The sequence below is a fragment of the Pristiophorus japonicus genome, chromosome 27, assembly GCF_044704955.1.
Source record: "Pristiophorus japonicus isolate sPriJap1 chromosome 27, sPriJap1.hap1, whole genome shotgun sequence".
Classification (NCBI taxonomy): domain Eukaryota; kingdom Metazoa; phylum Chordata; class Chondrichthyes; family Pristiophoridae; genus Pristiophorus; species Pristiophorus japonicus.
In genome coordinates this window covers 16,350,565-16,366,609 of record NC_092003.1, presented here as the reverse complement: position 1 = coordinate 16,366,609, position 16,045 = coordinate 16,350,565, and the positions used below count along the sequence as shown (strand labels likewise).

Below are 16,045 nucleotides of genomic sequence, written 5' to 3'. Positions count from 1 at the left end.
AGAGGGAGCTTTACTCTGTATCTAACCCCCTGTACCTGCCCTGGGAGTGTTTGATGGGACAGTGTAGAGGGAACTTTACTCTGTATCTAACCCCGTGCTGTACCTGCCCGGGGAGTGTTTGATGCGACAGTGTAGAGGGAGCTTTACTCTGTATCTAACCCCGTGCTGTACCTGCCCTGGGAGTGTTTGATGGGACGTGCTGATTACTAACAGAAACACAAGGTACAATTCACCCACTGACGGCAGGACAAAGCCAGGGCCGGTGTGCAGCTCACCGATGTTGGCTCCGATGGTCTCCCTTGCGCCGCGGGAGATTTCCGGCCTGCCGTGGGCCAGAGGTTGAGCAGGAAGTCCACTCTGTCCAGGAAGCTGACGTCAATGTCCGCGTGGGCCTCCTGGAGCTCGATGGACAGCTCGGCACTGTGCTTCACACCGGCCTTCCTGCGACTGCCCTGAGGGGAACCCAGACACAGTCAGTGACACACCATGGCTCGCAGTCCCACCTCCCGCAGTGCCGCTCCCCCCAGGCCCGCCTCCCCGCTTCCCACAACCCCGTCGTCCCGCAATCCCACCTGCCCGCGTCCCGCAATCCTTTCACTCCCCAGCAAGGACCCTCGTTCTCTCAGCTTCAGTATCCTTCGCTGTTAACTCGATTCTCTGTGGAAGAAATATTTCCCCCAGCTTCCTGTCTTACCCCTAATTGATTTTTGAAACCTGTAGGTTACCGGCCGAGCGCCGCGTCTCCCGTTACCGACCTCCCATCGCGCTGGCCGCGTCTCCCGTTACCGACCTCCCATCGCGCTGGCCGCGTCTCCCGTTACCGACCTCCCATCGCGCTGGCCGCGTCTCCCGTTACCGACCTCCCATCGCACTGGCCGCGTCTCCCGTTACCGACCTTCCCATCGCGCTGGCCGCGTCTCCCGTTACCGACCTCCCATCGCGCTGGCCGCGTCTCCCGTTACCGACCTCCCATCGCGCTGGCAGTGCCTCCCGTTACCGACCTCCCATCGCGCTGGCAGTGCCTCCCGTTACCGACCTCCCATCGCGCTAGCTGCGTCTCCCGTTACCGACCTTCCCATCGCGCTGGCCGCGTCTCCCGTTACCGACCTCCCATCGCACTGGCCGCGTCTCCCGTGACCGACCTCCCATCGCGCTGGCCGCGTCTCCCGTTACCGACCTTCCCATCGCACTGGCCGCGTCTCCCGTTACCGACCTCCCATCGCGCTGGCAATGCCTCCCGTTACCGACCTCCCATCGCGCTGGCCGCGTCTCCCGTTACCGACCTCCCATCGCGCTGGCCGCGTCTCCCGTTACCGACCTCCCATCGCACTGGCCGCGTCTCCCGTGACCGACCTCCCATCGCGCTGGCCGCGTCTCCCGTTACCGACCTTCCCATCGCACTGGCCGCGTCTCCCGTTACCGACCTCCCATCGCGCTGGCCGCGTCTCCCGTTACCGACCTCCCATCGCGCTGGCCGCGTCTCCCGTTACCGACCTCCCATCGCGCTGGCCGCGTCTCCCGTTACCGACCTCCCATCGCACTGGCAGTGCCTCCCGTTACCGACCTCCCATCGCGCTGGCAGTGCCTCCCGTTACCGACCTCCCATCGCGCTGGCCGCGTCTCCCGTGACCGACCTCCCATCGCGCTGGCCGCGTCTCCCGTGACCGACCTCCCATCGCGCTGGCCGCGTCTCCCGTTACCGACCTTCCCATCGCACTGGCCGCGTCTCCCGTTACCGACCTCCCATCGCGCTGGCCGCGTCTCCCGTTACCGACCTCCCATCGCGCTGGCCGCGTCTCCCGTTACCAACCTCCCATCGCGCTGGCCGCGCCTCCCGTTACCGACCTCCCATCGCGCTGGCCGCGTCTCCCGTTACCGACCTCCCATCGCGCTGGCAATGCCTCCCGTCGCGCTGGCAGTGCCTCCCGTTACCGACCTCCCATCGCGCTGGCAGTGCCTCCCGTTACCGACCTCCCATCGCGCTGGCCGCGTCTCCCGTGACCGACCTCCCATCGCACTGGCCGCGTCTCCCGTTACCGACCTCCCATCGCGCTGGCCGCGTCTCCCGTTACCGACCTCCCATCGCGCTGGCCGCATCTCCCGTTACCAACCTCCCATCGCGCTGGCCGCGCCTCCCGTTACCGACCTCCCATCGCGCTGGCCGCGTCTCCCGTTACCGACCTCCCATCGCGCTGGCAATGCCTCCCGTCGCGCTGGCAGTGCCTCCCGTTACCGACCTCCCATCGCGCTGGCCGCGTCTCCCGTAACCGACCTCCCATCGCGCTGGCCGCGTCTCCCGTAGCCGACCTCCCATCGCGCTGGCCGCGTCTCCCGTTACCGACCTCCCATCGCGCTGGCAGTGCCACCCGTTACCGACCTCCCATCGCGCTGGCCGCGTCTCCCGTGACCGACCTCCCATCGCGCTGGCCGCGTCTCCCGTGACCGACCTTCCCATCGCGCTGGCCGCGCCTCCCGTGACCTTCAGTGGAGGTTTGCCAGCGGCGCTAACCGCTAGCGCTGCACACTCGGTGACGTAAATGAGTGTGCAACGACCATCCAGTGTCGCGATCGCGAACTTGAATGGTTTCGCCTGCACGCTAATCCCATCGGGGAAAGCAGGTGTCCCGAAGAAGCTCGCGGCTGAGGTGTTTAGAATGGACGTTATTTTATTTATATTCATTTAACTCTCTCAGCTGTTCAACACAGTTGCTAATGTAAACATTCCTCCCTCTCATTTTCTTGTCAGTTTTCGGGTGATCCAGCTGACCCCTTTAGGCGCTGGGATGCTGGTTTCCTAGCGCCATAACTTCAGCAGCGCTCCCTCGATAGCCCGGTGTTAGCGTGTTGAGAGGTGTGCATCTCTTCCCTTAGCGCTGCACTCCTCTCGAGGGGCGAAAAAACAACATCCCAGTTGGAAGCGGTAAACATCGCCCGCGGCTAAAGTTAGTGACCAGGCAGTGTCACCACCTCAAACTGGACTATAATGATTTTTTATCCTATAGTGTATTAGGTTTCAGCCGTGGATCAGTCGGTCTCGCTCGTTTCTGAGTCAGAAGGTTTGAGTCCCACTCTAGAGACATGTGCGCAAAGATCTAGGCTGACACTCCAGCGCAGCACTGTGGGAAGGGCAGTACTGAGGGAGTGCTGCACTGTGGGAAGGGCAGTACTGAGGGAGCGCCGCACTGTGGGAAGGGCAGTACTGAGGAAGTGCCGCACTGTCGGAGGGGCAGTACTGAGGGAGCGCCGCACTGTCGGAGGGGCAGTACTGAGGGAGCGCCGCACTGTCGGAGGGGCAGTACTGAGGGAGTGCCGCACTGTCGGAGGGGCAGTACTGAGGGAGCGCCGCACTGTCGGAGGGGCAGTACTGAGGGAGCGCCGCACTGTCGGAGGGGCAGTACTGAGGGAGCGCCGCACTGTCGGAGGGGCAGTACTGAGGGAGTGCCGCACTGTCGGAGGGGCAGTACTGAGGGAGCGCCGCACTGTCGGAGGGGCAGTACTGAGGGAGCGCCGCACTGTCGGAGGGGCAGTACTGAGGGAGCGCCGCACTGCCGGAGGGGCAGTACTGAGGGAGCGCCGCACTGTCGGAGGGGCAGTACTGAGGGAGTGCCGCACTGTGGGAAGGGCAGTACTGAGGAAGTGCCGCACTGTCGGAGGGGCAGTACTGAGGGAGCGCCGCACTGTCGGAGGGGCAGTACTGAGGGAGCGCCGCACTGTCGGAGGGGCAGTACTGAGGGAGTGCCGCACTGTCGGAGGGGCAGTACTGAGGGAGCGCCGCACTGTCGGAGGGGCAGTACTGAGGGAGCGCCGCACTGTCGGAGGGGCAGTACTGAGGGAGCGCCGCACTGTCGGAGGGGCAGTACTGAGGGAGCGCCGCACTGTCGGAGGGGCAGTACTGAGGGAGCGCCGCACTATCGGAGGGGCAGTACTGAGGGAGCGCCGCACTGTCGGAGGGGCAGTACTGAGGGAGCGCCGCACTGTCGGAGGGGCAGTACTGAGGGAGCGCCGCACTGTCGATGGGGCAGTACTGAGGGAGTGCCGCACTGTCGGAGGGGCAGTACTGAGGGAGCGCCGCACTGTCGATGGGGCAGTACTGAGGGAGCGCCGCACTGTCGATGGGGCAGTACTGAGGAAGAGCCGCACTGTCGGAGCGGCCATCTTTCGGATGAGACGTTAAACCGAGGCCCCTTCTGCCACAAGAGATCTCACGGCCACTATTGGAAGAAGAGCAGGGGAGTTCTCCCCGGTGTCCTGGGGCCAATATTTATCCCTCAATCAACATCACCAAAACAGTTTACCTGATCATTATCACATTGCTGTGTGTGGGAGCTTGCTGTGCAAAAATTGGCTGCCGCATTTCCCACATTGCAACAGTGACTACACTCCAAAAAGTGCTTCATTGGCTGTAAAGCGCTTTGGCACGTCCTGAGGTGGTGAAAGGCGCCATGTAAATGCAAGGCTTCATTTTTATGAGCAGATAGAGCAGGGAAGTCCACCGATAGCTTTATTATTTCGACTGTACCTTGCCTGCAGTCCTCTGGGTCTGTCTGTAATGGATCTGCGCACAGGGGCCCACACTGGATCCACAAGCCAAGGGGGAGGCCTTCTTGAACATCAGCAGCTGGATGGGAAGAAAGTGGGAGAGGGTGAAGGGAGGAGGTACAAACAGGGCGTGGGTTTGTGCCCGCGATGTTCTGTGCTGTCAGTTTGGCTGGGCGGGTATCAGTCTCCCCCTCCTCGTTCGGGGGGGCAGGGGAGGGGGTAAGAGAGGGGGAAATCAACCGGGCCTCTCCTCTCCAGTAACCCTCTGCTGAAAGCGCATGGGTGGTTTCTGGCTGAGGACAGGATTGGACTGCGATGCTCTCCATGGAAGAATAGCCCACTGGGCCTGCACGTGAAAAAGACCCAGTGGGTGAGGTATAGGAGGCCGGTCAGCCAGACCTGAGGAAGGGTCAATCCCGGGGTGGGAGAGAGGTGCGTCATTGGAGGCCGTAATCGCTAAATTTGCGACGTAGGTTAGCAAGGCCATAAAAAAGCAAACCAAGAACTAGGGTTTATTTCTAGAGGGATAGAATTGAAAAGTAGGGAAGTTATGCTCAACCTGTATCGAACCTTGGTTAGACCGCACTTGGAGCACTGCGTACAGTTCTGGTCGCCATATTATAAAAAGGATATAGAAGCACTGGAGAGGGTGCAGAGAAGAATGATACCAGAAGTAACTACATTCCAGGGTTGACGTGTGAAACGCTATCCTGCTGGGTGTCGGCGAGGAAGGAAAATCAGGCTCGAGTTGCGATGCCTCCACAGTCGACTTGCCTACTGGACTCGTGCAGGGCAGCCAGTGCAAATCCTAACCCTCTGGGAGATGGTGGGGGGGAAAGCAGGAGGGAGGGCCAATGCAGTGGGGAGACTCCCTCTTTGAGCCAACAGCGTCAGCAGCAGGTAGTTGATGTGGAGACGTGCAGGACTAACTCAGGGCGAACATCAGCTCGGACGCACCAATTGCTGAAGGATCTAGACATTTGCTTTTGTAGTTTTGGATACGGAACAAAGACAGTACATCAGTCATTGAAAGTTGGCATGCAGGTACAACAGGTGGTGAAGAAGGCAAATGGTATGTTGGCCTTCATAGCGAGAGGGTTTGAGTATAGGAGCAGGGCGGTCTTACTGCAGTTGTACAGGGCCTTGGTGAGACCACACTTTGAGTATTGTGTTCAGTTTTGGTCTCCTAATCTGAGGAAGGACGTTCTTGCTATTGAGGGAGTGCAGCGAAGGTTCACCAGACTGATTCCCGGGATGGCAGGACTGACTTATGAAGAAAGACTGGATCGACTCGGCTTATATTCATTGGAGTTTAGAAGAATGAGAGGGGATCTCACTGAAACATATAAAATTCTGACGGGATTGGACAGGTTAGATGCAGGATGAATGTTTCCGATTTTGGGGAAGTCCAGAACCAGGGGTCACAGTCTAAGGATAAGGGGTAGGCCATTTAGGATTGAGATGAGGAGAAACTTTTCCACCCAGAGAATTGTGAGCCTGTGGAATTCTCTACCACAGAAAGTTGTTGAGGCCAGTTCGTTAGATATATTCAAAAGGGAGCTAGATGTGGCCCTTACGGCTAAAGGGATCAAGGGTTATGGAGAGAAAGCAGGAATGGGGTACTAAAGTTGCATGATCAGCCATGATCTTATTGAAAGGTGGTGCAGGCTCGAAGGGCCGAATGGCCTACTCCAGCACCTACTTTCTATGTTTCTAAGGTGGGAATAAAAAACAGAAATTGCTGTACTCAGGTCAGGCAGCATCTGTGGGGCGAGAAACAGAGTTAGCGTTTCAGGTCAGTGATCTTTTGCCAGGACTGGAGGCAGGGAAGTGGAGCCGAGTCCATGATCAGACCAGCCATGATCGTATTGAATGGCGGAGCAGGCTCGAGAGGCCAACTCCTGCTCCTATTTCTTATGTTCTTATGGAAAAGGTTGGAGATGTAACAGGTTGTAAGTCGGTGCAGAGGCAGGGGAAGGAGGGAGGGGAGGAAGGAACAAAAGGGAAGGCCGGTGATAAGTGACAAAAGGGAAGATGGTGCGCGGCAAAACGAGTTGGTAATGAGACAAGTAAAAAAACAAAAGATCGGTCTGGAGGAGCTGTAAATGGCAACAGCAGAATCGTTGTGCGAGGCCCCTTGGGGAAGAGTGACCATAATATGGTGGAATTCTGCATTAGGATGGAGAATGAAACAGTTAATTCAGAGACCATGGTCCATAACTTAAAGAAGGGTAACTTTGAAGGTATGAGGCGTGAATTGGCTGGGATAGATTGGCGAATGATACTTAAGGGGTTGACTGTGGATGGGCAATGGCAGACATTTAGAGACCGCATGGATGAACTACAACAATTGTACATTCCTGTCTGGCATAAAAATAAAAAAGGGAAGGTGGCTCAATCGTGGCTATCAAGGGAAATCAGGGATAGTATTAAAGCCAAGGAAGTGGCATACAAATTGGCCAGAAATAGCAGCAAACCTGGGGACTGGGAGAAATTTAGAACTCAGCAGAGGAGGACAAAGGGTTTGATTAGGGCAGGGAAAATGGAGTATGAGAAGAAGCTTGCAGGGAACATTAAGACGGATTGCAAAAGTTTCTATAGATATGTAAAGAGAAAAAGGTTAGTAAAGACAAATGTAGGTCCCCTGCAGTCAGAATTAGGGGCAGTCATAACGGGGAACAAAGAAATGGCGGACCAATTGAACAAGTACTTTGGTTCGGTATTCACGAAGGAGGACACGAACAACCTTCCGGTTATAAAAGGGGTCGGGGGGTCTAGTAAGGAGGAGGAACTGAGGGAAATCCTTATTAGCCGGGAAATTGTGTTGGGGAAATTGATGGGATTGAAGGCCGATAAATCCTCAGGGCCTGATGGACTGCATCCCAGAGTACTTAAGGAGGTGGCCTTGGAAATAGTGGATGCGTTGACAGTCATTTTCCAACATTCCATTGACTCTGGATCAGTTCCTATGGAGTGGAGGGTAGCCAATGTAACCCCACTTTTTAAAAAAGGAGGGAGAGAGAAAACAGGGAATTATAGACCGGTCAGCCTGACATCGGTAGTGGGTAAAATGATGGAATCAATTATTAAGGATGTCATAGCAGTGCATTTGGAAAGAGGTGACATGATAGGTCCAAGTCAGCATGGATTTGTGAAAGGGAAATCATGCTTGACAAATCTTCTGGAATTTTTTGAGGATGTTTCCAGTAGAGTGGATAAGGGAGAACCAGTTGATGTGGTATATTTGGACTTTCAGAAGGCGTTCGACAAGGTCCCACACAAGAGATTGATGTGCAAAGTTAGAGCACATGGGATTGGGGGTAGTGTACTGACATGGATTGAGAACTGGTTGTCAGACAGGAAGCAAAGAGTAGGAGTAAATGGGTACTTTTCAGAATGGCAGGCAGTGACTAGTGGGGTACCGCAAGGTTCTGTGCTGGGGCCCCAGCTGTTTACACTGTACATTAATGATTTAGGTGAGGGGATTAAATGTAGTATCTCCAAATTTGCGGATGACACTAAGTTGGGTGGCAGTGTGAGCTGCGAGGAGGATGCTGTGAGGCTGCAGAGCGACTTGGATAGGTTAGGTGAGTGGGCAAATGCATGGCAGATGAAGTATAATGTGGATAAATGTGAGGTTATCCACTTTGGTGGTAAAAACAGAGAGACAGACTATTATCTGAATGGTGACAGATTAGGAAAAGGGGAGGTGCAAAGAGACCTGGGTGTCATGGTACATCAGTCATTGAAGGTTGGCATGCAGGTGCAGCAGGCGGTTAAGAAAGCAAATGGCATGTTGGCCTTCATAGCAAGGGGATTTGAGTACAGGGGCAGGGAGGTGTTGCTACAGTTGTACAGGGCATTGGTGAGGCCACACCTGGAGTATTGTGTACAGTTTTGGTCTCCTAACCTGAGGAAGGACATTCTTGCTATTGAGGGAGTGCAGCGAAGGTTCACCAGACTGATTCCCGGGATGGCGGGACTGACCTATCAAGAAAGACTGGATCAACTGGGCTTGTATTCACTGGAGTTCAGAAGAATGAGAGGGGACCTCATAGAAACATATAAAATTCTGACGGGGTTAGACAGGTTAGATGCAGGAAGAATGTTCCCAATGTTGGGGAAGTCCAGAACCAGGGGTCACAGTCTAAGGATAAGGGGTAAGCCATTTAGGACCGAGATGCGGAGGAACTTCTTCACCCAGAGAGTGGTGAACCTGTGGAATTCTCTACCACAGAAAGTTGTTGAGGCCAATTCACTAAATATATTCAAAAAGGAGTTAGATGAGGTCCTTACTGCTAGGGGGATCAAGGGGTATGGCGAGAAAGCAGGAATGGGGTACTGAAGTTGAATGTTCAGCCATGAACTCATTGAATGGCGGTGCAGGCTAGAAGGGCCGAATGGCCTACTCCTGCACCTATTTTCTATGTTTCTATATTACCAGCACCCGCTGTTGGAATAAATAGGGGCAGAGGTTATGATCTGAAATTGTTCAACTCAATGTCGAGTCCAGAACACAGGAACATAAGAAATAGGAGGAGTCGGCCATTCGGCCCCTCGAGCCTGCTCCGCCATTCAATAAGATCATGGCTGATCTTCGACCTCAACTCCACTTTCCCGCCCGATCCCTCGATTCCCTTAATATCCAAAGATCTCTCGATCTCAGCCTTGAATATAACCAACGACTGAGCCTCCACAGCCCTCTGGGGCAGAGAATTCCAAAGATTCACCACCCACTGAGTGAAGAAATTCCTCCTCATCTCAGTCCTAAATGGACGATTCCTTATCCTGAGACTGTGTGACCCCTGGTTCTAGACTCCCCAGCCCGGGGGAAACACCCTCCCTGCATCTACCCTGTCAAGCCCCCTCAGAATCTTGTATGTTTCAATGAGATCACCTCTCATTCTTCTAAACGCCAGAGTAATGGTATGTTGGCCTTCATAGCTAGGGGATTTGAGTATAGGAGCAGGGAGGTCTTACTGCAGTTGAGGACTCATCTGGAATATCGTGTTCAGTTTTGCTCTCCTAATCTGAGGAAAGGCGTTCTTGCTCTTGAGGGAGTGCAGCGAAGGTTCACCAGACTGATTCCAGGGATGGCTGGACTGACAGATAAGGAGAGACTGGATCAACTGGGCCTTTATACACTGGACTTTAGAAGGATGAGAGGGGATCTCATAGCAACATATAAGATTCTGACGGGACGGGTCAGGTTAGATGCAGGAAGAATGTTCCCGATGTTGGGGAAGTCCCGAACAAGGGGACATAGTCTTAGGATAAGGGCCATTTAGGACTGAGATGAGGAAAAACTTCTTCACTCAGAGAGTTGTTGACCTGTGGAATTCCCTGCCGAGAGAGTTGTTGATGCCAGTTCATTGGATATATTCAAGAGGGAGTTAGATTATGGCCCTTACTGCTAAGGGGATCAGGGGGTATGGAGAGAAAGCAGGAAAGGGGTACTGAGGGAATGATCAGCCATGATCTTATTGAATGGCGGTGCAGGCTCGAAGGGCCGAATGGCCTACTCCTGCACCTATTTTCTATGTTTCTACACAATCTCTCATTATAACACAGTCCTCTCATCCCAGGAATCAATCCAGTGAACCTTCGCTGCACCGCCTCCGTAGATAAGGAGACTAAAACTGTGCACAGTACCCCAGGTGTGGTCTCGCCAGGGCCCTGTATAATTGTAGCAAGACTTCTTTGCTCTTACACTCCAACCCCCTTGCAATAAAGGACAACATGCCATTTGCCTTCCTGATTGCTTGCTGTACCTGCCAGCTCGCTTTCTGTGTTTCTTGCACGAGGACACCCCGAATCTCCCTGAACACCAACATTTAAAAAGGAAGGTTGTGAAGTGCCTCATCGAAAGATGAGGAGCTGTTCCTCGAGCGTAATTGGAACAGTGCAGGAGGCCGAGGACGGAGAGCTCAGAGTGGGAGTGGAGTGGAGAATTAAAGTGACAGACGAGGTCGGAATTATGGTTAAACAACACGAGTAGATAGAACCGGAAAAAGATGGTAATTCGAGACAACGAAACAGGATACTGATAAGGTTACGCGTGCTGAGCAATCTGATCGATGACCCAACAAAGTTCACCTCAACCACCCGAGGGTCACGCTTAAAAACTTGATGACTGAAATCGCTAAAAGTTGCGACACGGGGTTAGCAAGGCCATAAAACAAGCAAACCCAGCACGAGGGTTTTATTTCTAGAGGGATAGAATTGAAAAGTAGGGAAGTTATGCTAAACCTGTATCGATCCTTGAGGCACTGCGTACAGTTTTGGTCGCCAAATTATAAAAAGGATATAGAGGCACTGGAGAGGGTGCAGAGAAGATTTACAAGGATGATACCAGAAATGCGAGGGTGTACGTATCAGGAAAGGATGAACATGCTGGGTCTCTTCTCTTGAACAAAAAAGGCTGAGGGGTGACCTAATAGAGATGTTTAAAATGATGAAAGGTTTTAATAGAGTGGACACAGAGAGAATGTTTCCACTTGTGGGGAGAGCATAACTAGAGGCCATCAATATAAGATAGTCACCCAGAAATCCAATGGGGAATTCAGGAGAAACTTCTTTACCCAGAGAGCGGTGAGAATGTGGAACTCGCTGCCACAGGGAGGGGTTGAGGTGAATAGTATCGATGTATTTAAGGGGAAGCTGGATAAACACATGAGGGAGAAGGGAACATAGAAAATAGGTGCAAGAGCAGGCCATTCGGCCCTTCGAGCCTGCACCACCATTCAATAAGATCATGTCTGATCATTCCCTCAGTACCCCTTTCCTGCTTTCTCTCCATACCCCTTGATCCCTTTCGCCGCAAGGGCCATATCTAACTCCCCCTTGAATATACCCAATGAACTGGCATCAACAACTCTCTGCGGTAGGGAATTCCATAGGTTAATAACTCTCTGAGTGAAGAAGTTTCTCCTCATCTCAGTCCTAAATGGCCTACCCCTTATCCTAAGACTGTGTCCCCTGATTCTGGACTTCCCTATCATCGGGAACATTCTTCCTGCATCTAACCTGTCCAGTCCCGTCAGAATCTTGTAATTTTCTATGAGAGCCCCTCTCATCCTTCTAAACTCCAGTGAATACAGGCCCAGTTGATCCAGTCTCTCCTCATATGTCAGTCCCGCCATCCTGGGAATCAGTCTGGTGAACCTTCGCTGCACTCCCTCAATAGCAAGAACGTCCTTCCTCAGATTAGGAGACCAAAACTGAACACATTATTCCAGGTGAGGCCTCACCAAGGCTCTGTGCAACTGCAGTAAGACCTCCCTGCTCCTATACTCAAATCCCCTAGTTATGAAGGCCAACATACCATTTGCCTTCTTCACTGTCTGCTGTACCTGCATGCCAACTTTCAATGACTGATGAACCATGACACCCAGGTCTCGTTGCACCTCCCCTTTTCCTAATCTGCCGCCATTCAGATAATATTCTGCCTTCGTGTTTTTGCCCCCAAAGTGCATAACCTCACATTTATCCACATTATACTGCATCTGCCATGCATTTGCCCACTCACCTAACCTGTCCAAGTCACCCTGCAGCCTCTTAGCATCCTCCTCACAACTCACACTGCCACCCAGCTTAGTGTCGTCTGCAAACCTGGAGATATTGCACTCAATTCCTTCATCTAAATCATTAATGTATATTATAAAGAGCTGGGGTCCCAGCACTGAGCCCTGTGGCACTCCATTAGTCACTGCCTGCCATTCTGAAAAGGACCCGTTTATCCCGACTCTCTGCTTCCTGTCTGACAACCAGTTCTCTATCCACGTCAGTACATTACCCCAAATACCATGTGCTTTGATTTTGCACACCAATCTCTTGTGTGGGACCTTGTCAAAAGCCTTTTGAAAGTCCAAATACATTACATCCACTGGTTCTCCCTTGTCCACTCTACTAGTTACATCCTCAAAAAATTCCAGAAGATTTGTCAAGCATGATTTCCCTTTCATAAATCCATGCTGACTTGGACCGATCCTGTCACTGCTTTCCAAATGCGCTGCTATTTCATCCTTAATGATTGATTCCAACATTTTCCCCACTACTGATGTTAGGCTAACCAGTCTATAATTACCCGTTTTCTCTCTCCCTCCTTTTTTAAACAGTGGTGTTACATTAGCTACCCTCCAGTTCATAGGAACTGATCCACAGACTGTTGGAAAATGATCACCAATGCATCCACTATTTCTATGGCCACTTCCTTAAGTACTCTGAGATACAGACTATCAGGTCCCGGGGATTTATCGGCCTTCAATCCCATCAATTTCCTTAACACAATTTCCCGCTTTATAAGGATATCCTTCAGTTCCTCCTTCTCACTGGACCCTCGGTCCCCTAGTTTCTCCGGAAGGTTATTTGTGTCTTCCTTCGTGAAAACAGAACCAAAGTATTTGTTTAACTGGTCGCCATTTCTTTGTTCCCCATTATAAATTCACCTGAATCTGACTGCAAGGGACCTATGTTTGTCTTCACTAATCTTTTTCTCTTCACATATCTATCGAAGCTTTTGCAGTCAGTTTTTATGTTCCCAGCAAGCTTCCTCTCATACTCTATTTTCCCCCTCCTAATTAAACCCTTTGTCCTCCTCTGCTGTATTACAAAATTCTCCCAGTCCTCAGGTTTGCTCCTTTTTCTGGTCAATTTATATGCCTCTTCCTTGGATTTGACACTATCCTTAATTTCCCTTGTTAGCCACGGTTGAGCCACCTTCCCCGTTTTATTTTTACTCCAGACAGGGATGTATAATTCTTGAAGTTCATCCATGTGATCTTTAATTGTTTGCCAGTGCCTATCCACCATCAACCCTTTAAGTATCACTCGCCAATCTATTCTAGCCAAGTCACATCTCATACCATCGAAGTTACCTTTCCCCAAGTTCAGGACCCTAGTCTCTGAATTAACTGTGTCACTCTCCATCTTAATAAAGAATTCTACCGTATTATGGTCACTCTTCCCCAAGGGACCTCGCACAACAAGATTGTTAATTAGTCCTTTCTCATTACACATCACCCAGTCGAGGATGGCCAGCCCTCTAGTTGGTTCCTCGATATATTGGTCTTGAAAACCATCCCTGATACACTCCAGGAAATCCTCCTCCACTGCACTGCTACCAGTTTGGTTAGCCCAATCAATATGTAGATTAAAGTAAACCATGATAACTGCTGTACCTTTATTGCACACATCCCTAATTTCTTGTTTGGTGCTGTCCCCAACCTCACTCCTACTGTTTGGCGGTCTATACACAATTCCCACTAGCGTTTTCTGCCCTTTGGTATTCCGTAGCTCCACCCATACAGATTCCACATCATCCAGGCTAATGTCCTTCCTTACTATTGCATTAATTTCCTCCTTTTCCTTTCTGTCTAACCTTCCTAAATGTTGAATTCCCCTGGATGTTGAGTTCCCAGCCTTGGTCACCCTGGAGCCATGTCTCCGTGATGCCAATTACATCATATCCGTTAACTGCTATAGAGGGTTACGCTGATAGAGTTAGATGAGGAAAGACGGGAGGAGGCTCGAGTGGAGCATAAACACTGGCATGGACTGGTTGGTCCGAATGGCCTGTTTCTGGGCCGTATATCCGGTGTAATCCCAAGAGTTGTGAAATGTGACCATATATGGCCAATGAAATGATTTTAAACAGAGGAACAAAGCTCTTGTTATTTTTCCCTTTGGAAGAATGGGAGAAAACATCTGAACCCATGCCAGTGACACAAGCATGTCTGTGGTCAGCTGCTAGTATTAGAACAAGCCCGAGCAGCTCTTGTTAAACTGTCAATTAATGCTGGGTCTGACTGAGCTCGCACGGATTCCGATTAATAAACATGCTGAACTGATGTCTCGCGAGTTAATTAGAACCCAGAACTCAACACATTATATGTAAGGGGTTCTGTTTTGTTATTAACTTAACATAAGAAATAGGAGCAGGAGTCGGCCATTCGGCCCCTCGAGCCTGCTCCGCCATTTAATAAGATCACGGCTGATCATCGACCTCAACTCCACTTTCCCGCCCGATCCCCATATCCCTTAATTACCCTGAAGTCCAAAAATCTAACGATCTCAGCCTTGAATATATTCAGAGACTCAGCCTCCACAATCCTCTGGGGCAGAGAATTCCAAAGATTCACCACCCAGAGTGAAGAAATTCCTCCTCACCTCAGTCCTAAATGGCCGACCCCTTATCCTGAGACTGTGACCCCTGGTTATTGACACTCCAGCCCGGGGGAAACACCCTCCCTGCATCTACCCTGTCAAGCCCCCTCAGTATCTTTCATTTTTCAATGAGATCACCTCTCAGAAAGTATAGGCCTAGTCTACACAATCTCTCCTCATTGGACAACCCCCTCATTCCATTAATCAGTCTGGTGTACAGGGTATTGGTGAGGCCACACCTGGAGTACTACGTCGAGTTTTGGTCTCTGTATTTAAGAAAGGATATACTTGCTTTGGAGGCTGTTCAGAGAAGGTTCACTCGGTTGATTCCGGAGATGAGGGGGTTGACTTATGAGGAAAGGTTGAGGAGGTTGGGCCTATACTCATTGAAGTTCAGAAGAATGAGGTGATCTTATTGAAACTTACAAGATAATGAGGGGGCTTGACAAGGTGGATGCAGAGAGGATATTTTCATAGGGGAAACTAAAACTAGGGAACATAGTCTCAGAATGAGGGGCCGCCCATTTAAAACTGAGATGAGGAGGAATTTCTTCTCTCAGAGGGTTGTAAATCTGTGGAATTCTCTGCCCCAGAGAGCTGTGGAGGCTGGGTCATTGAATATATTTAAGGCGGAGATAGACAGATTTTTGAGCGATAAGGGAGTCGAGGGTTATGGGGATCGGGCGGGGAAGTGGAGCTGAGTCTATGATCGGATCAGCCATGATCTTATTGAATGGCGGAGCAGGCTCGATGGGCCGAATGGCCGACTCCTGCTCCTATTTCTTATGTTCTTATGAACCTTTGCTGTACCACCACAAAGGCAAGTATATCCCTCTTTCGTCAAGGAGACCAGAACTGTGCACAGTGCTCCAGGTATGGTCTCGGCAAGTTCTCTGTACAATTGCAGCAAGACTTTGATTCAATAAAACTTATTAACCAGACCGGGGGGGGTGAGGGGGTGGGGGAGAGCCCGAACGATGGTGAACCGTCGGTGAAAGCCACTCACCTCGGTGTACTCGGCCACCTGCTTCAGGCCCACAGGCCACAAGCACTCCAGGATCTCCAGAGCGCCGAAGCAAACGTCCGCACTTAGCAGCTGCATGCCTCCGCCCGCCTTCTGCTCACAAGTCAGCTGGACCGCGCCGCCCGTCAACCTGGGGAGGGGATTGGACAGACAGGACACCCACACAAACACAGCGTTAGCTGTTAAGGTCATGCCCAGGTACCCAGGCGCAAGTAACAACATAAGATCATAAAAAACAAGAGCAGGAGGCGGCCATTCGGCCCCTCGAGCCTGCTCCGCCATTCAATAAGATCATGGCTGACCCGATCATGGGCTCAG

The 16,045-nt window shown here is 51.8% G+C and overlaps 1 protein-coding gene across 1 annotated transcript in view; it reads right to left on the bottom strand.

Moving 5' to 3' along the window:
* Positions 1-16,045, bottom strand: part of atg2a (autophagy related 2A) — a 176,604-nt gene that overhangs the window by 109,371 nt on the left and 51,188 nt on the right. Inside the window, exons 12-14 of the mRNA XM_070868291.1 lie at positions 15,710-15,857; positions 4,520-4,618; positions 276-452 (exon numbers count right to left, since the gene is read on the bottom strand). Of these exons, the coding sequence (XP_070724392.1) occupies positions 276-452; positions 4,520-4,618; positions 15,710-15,857 (424 nt within the window). The remainder of the gene's footprint in view (positions 1-275; positions 453-4,519; positions 4,619-15,709; positions 15,858-16,045) is intronic.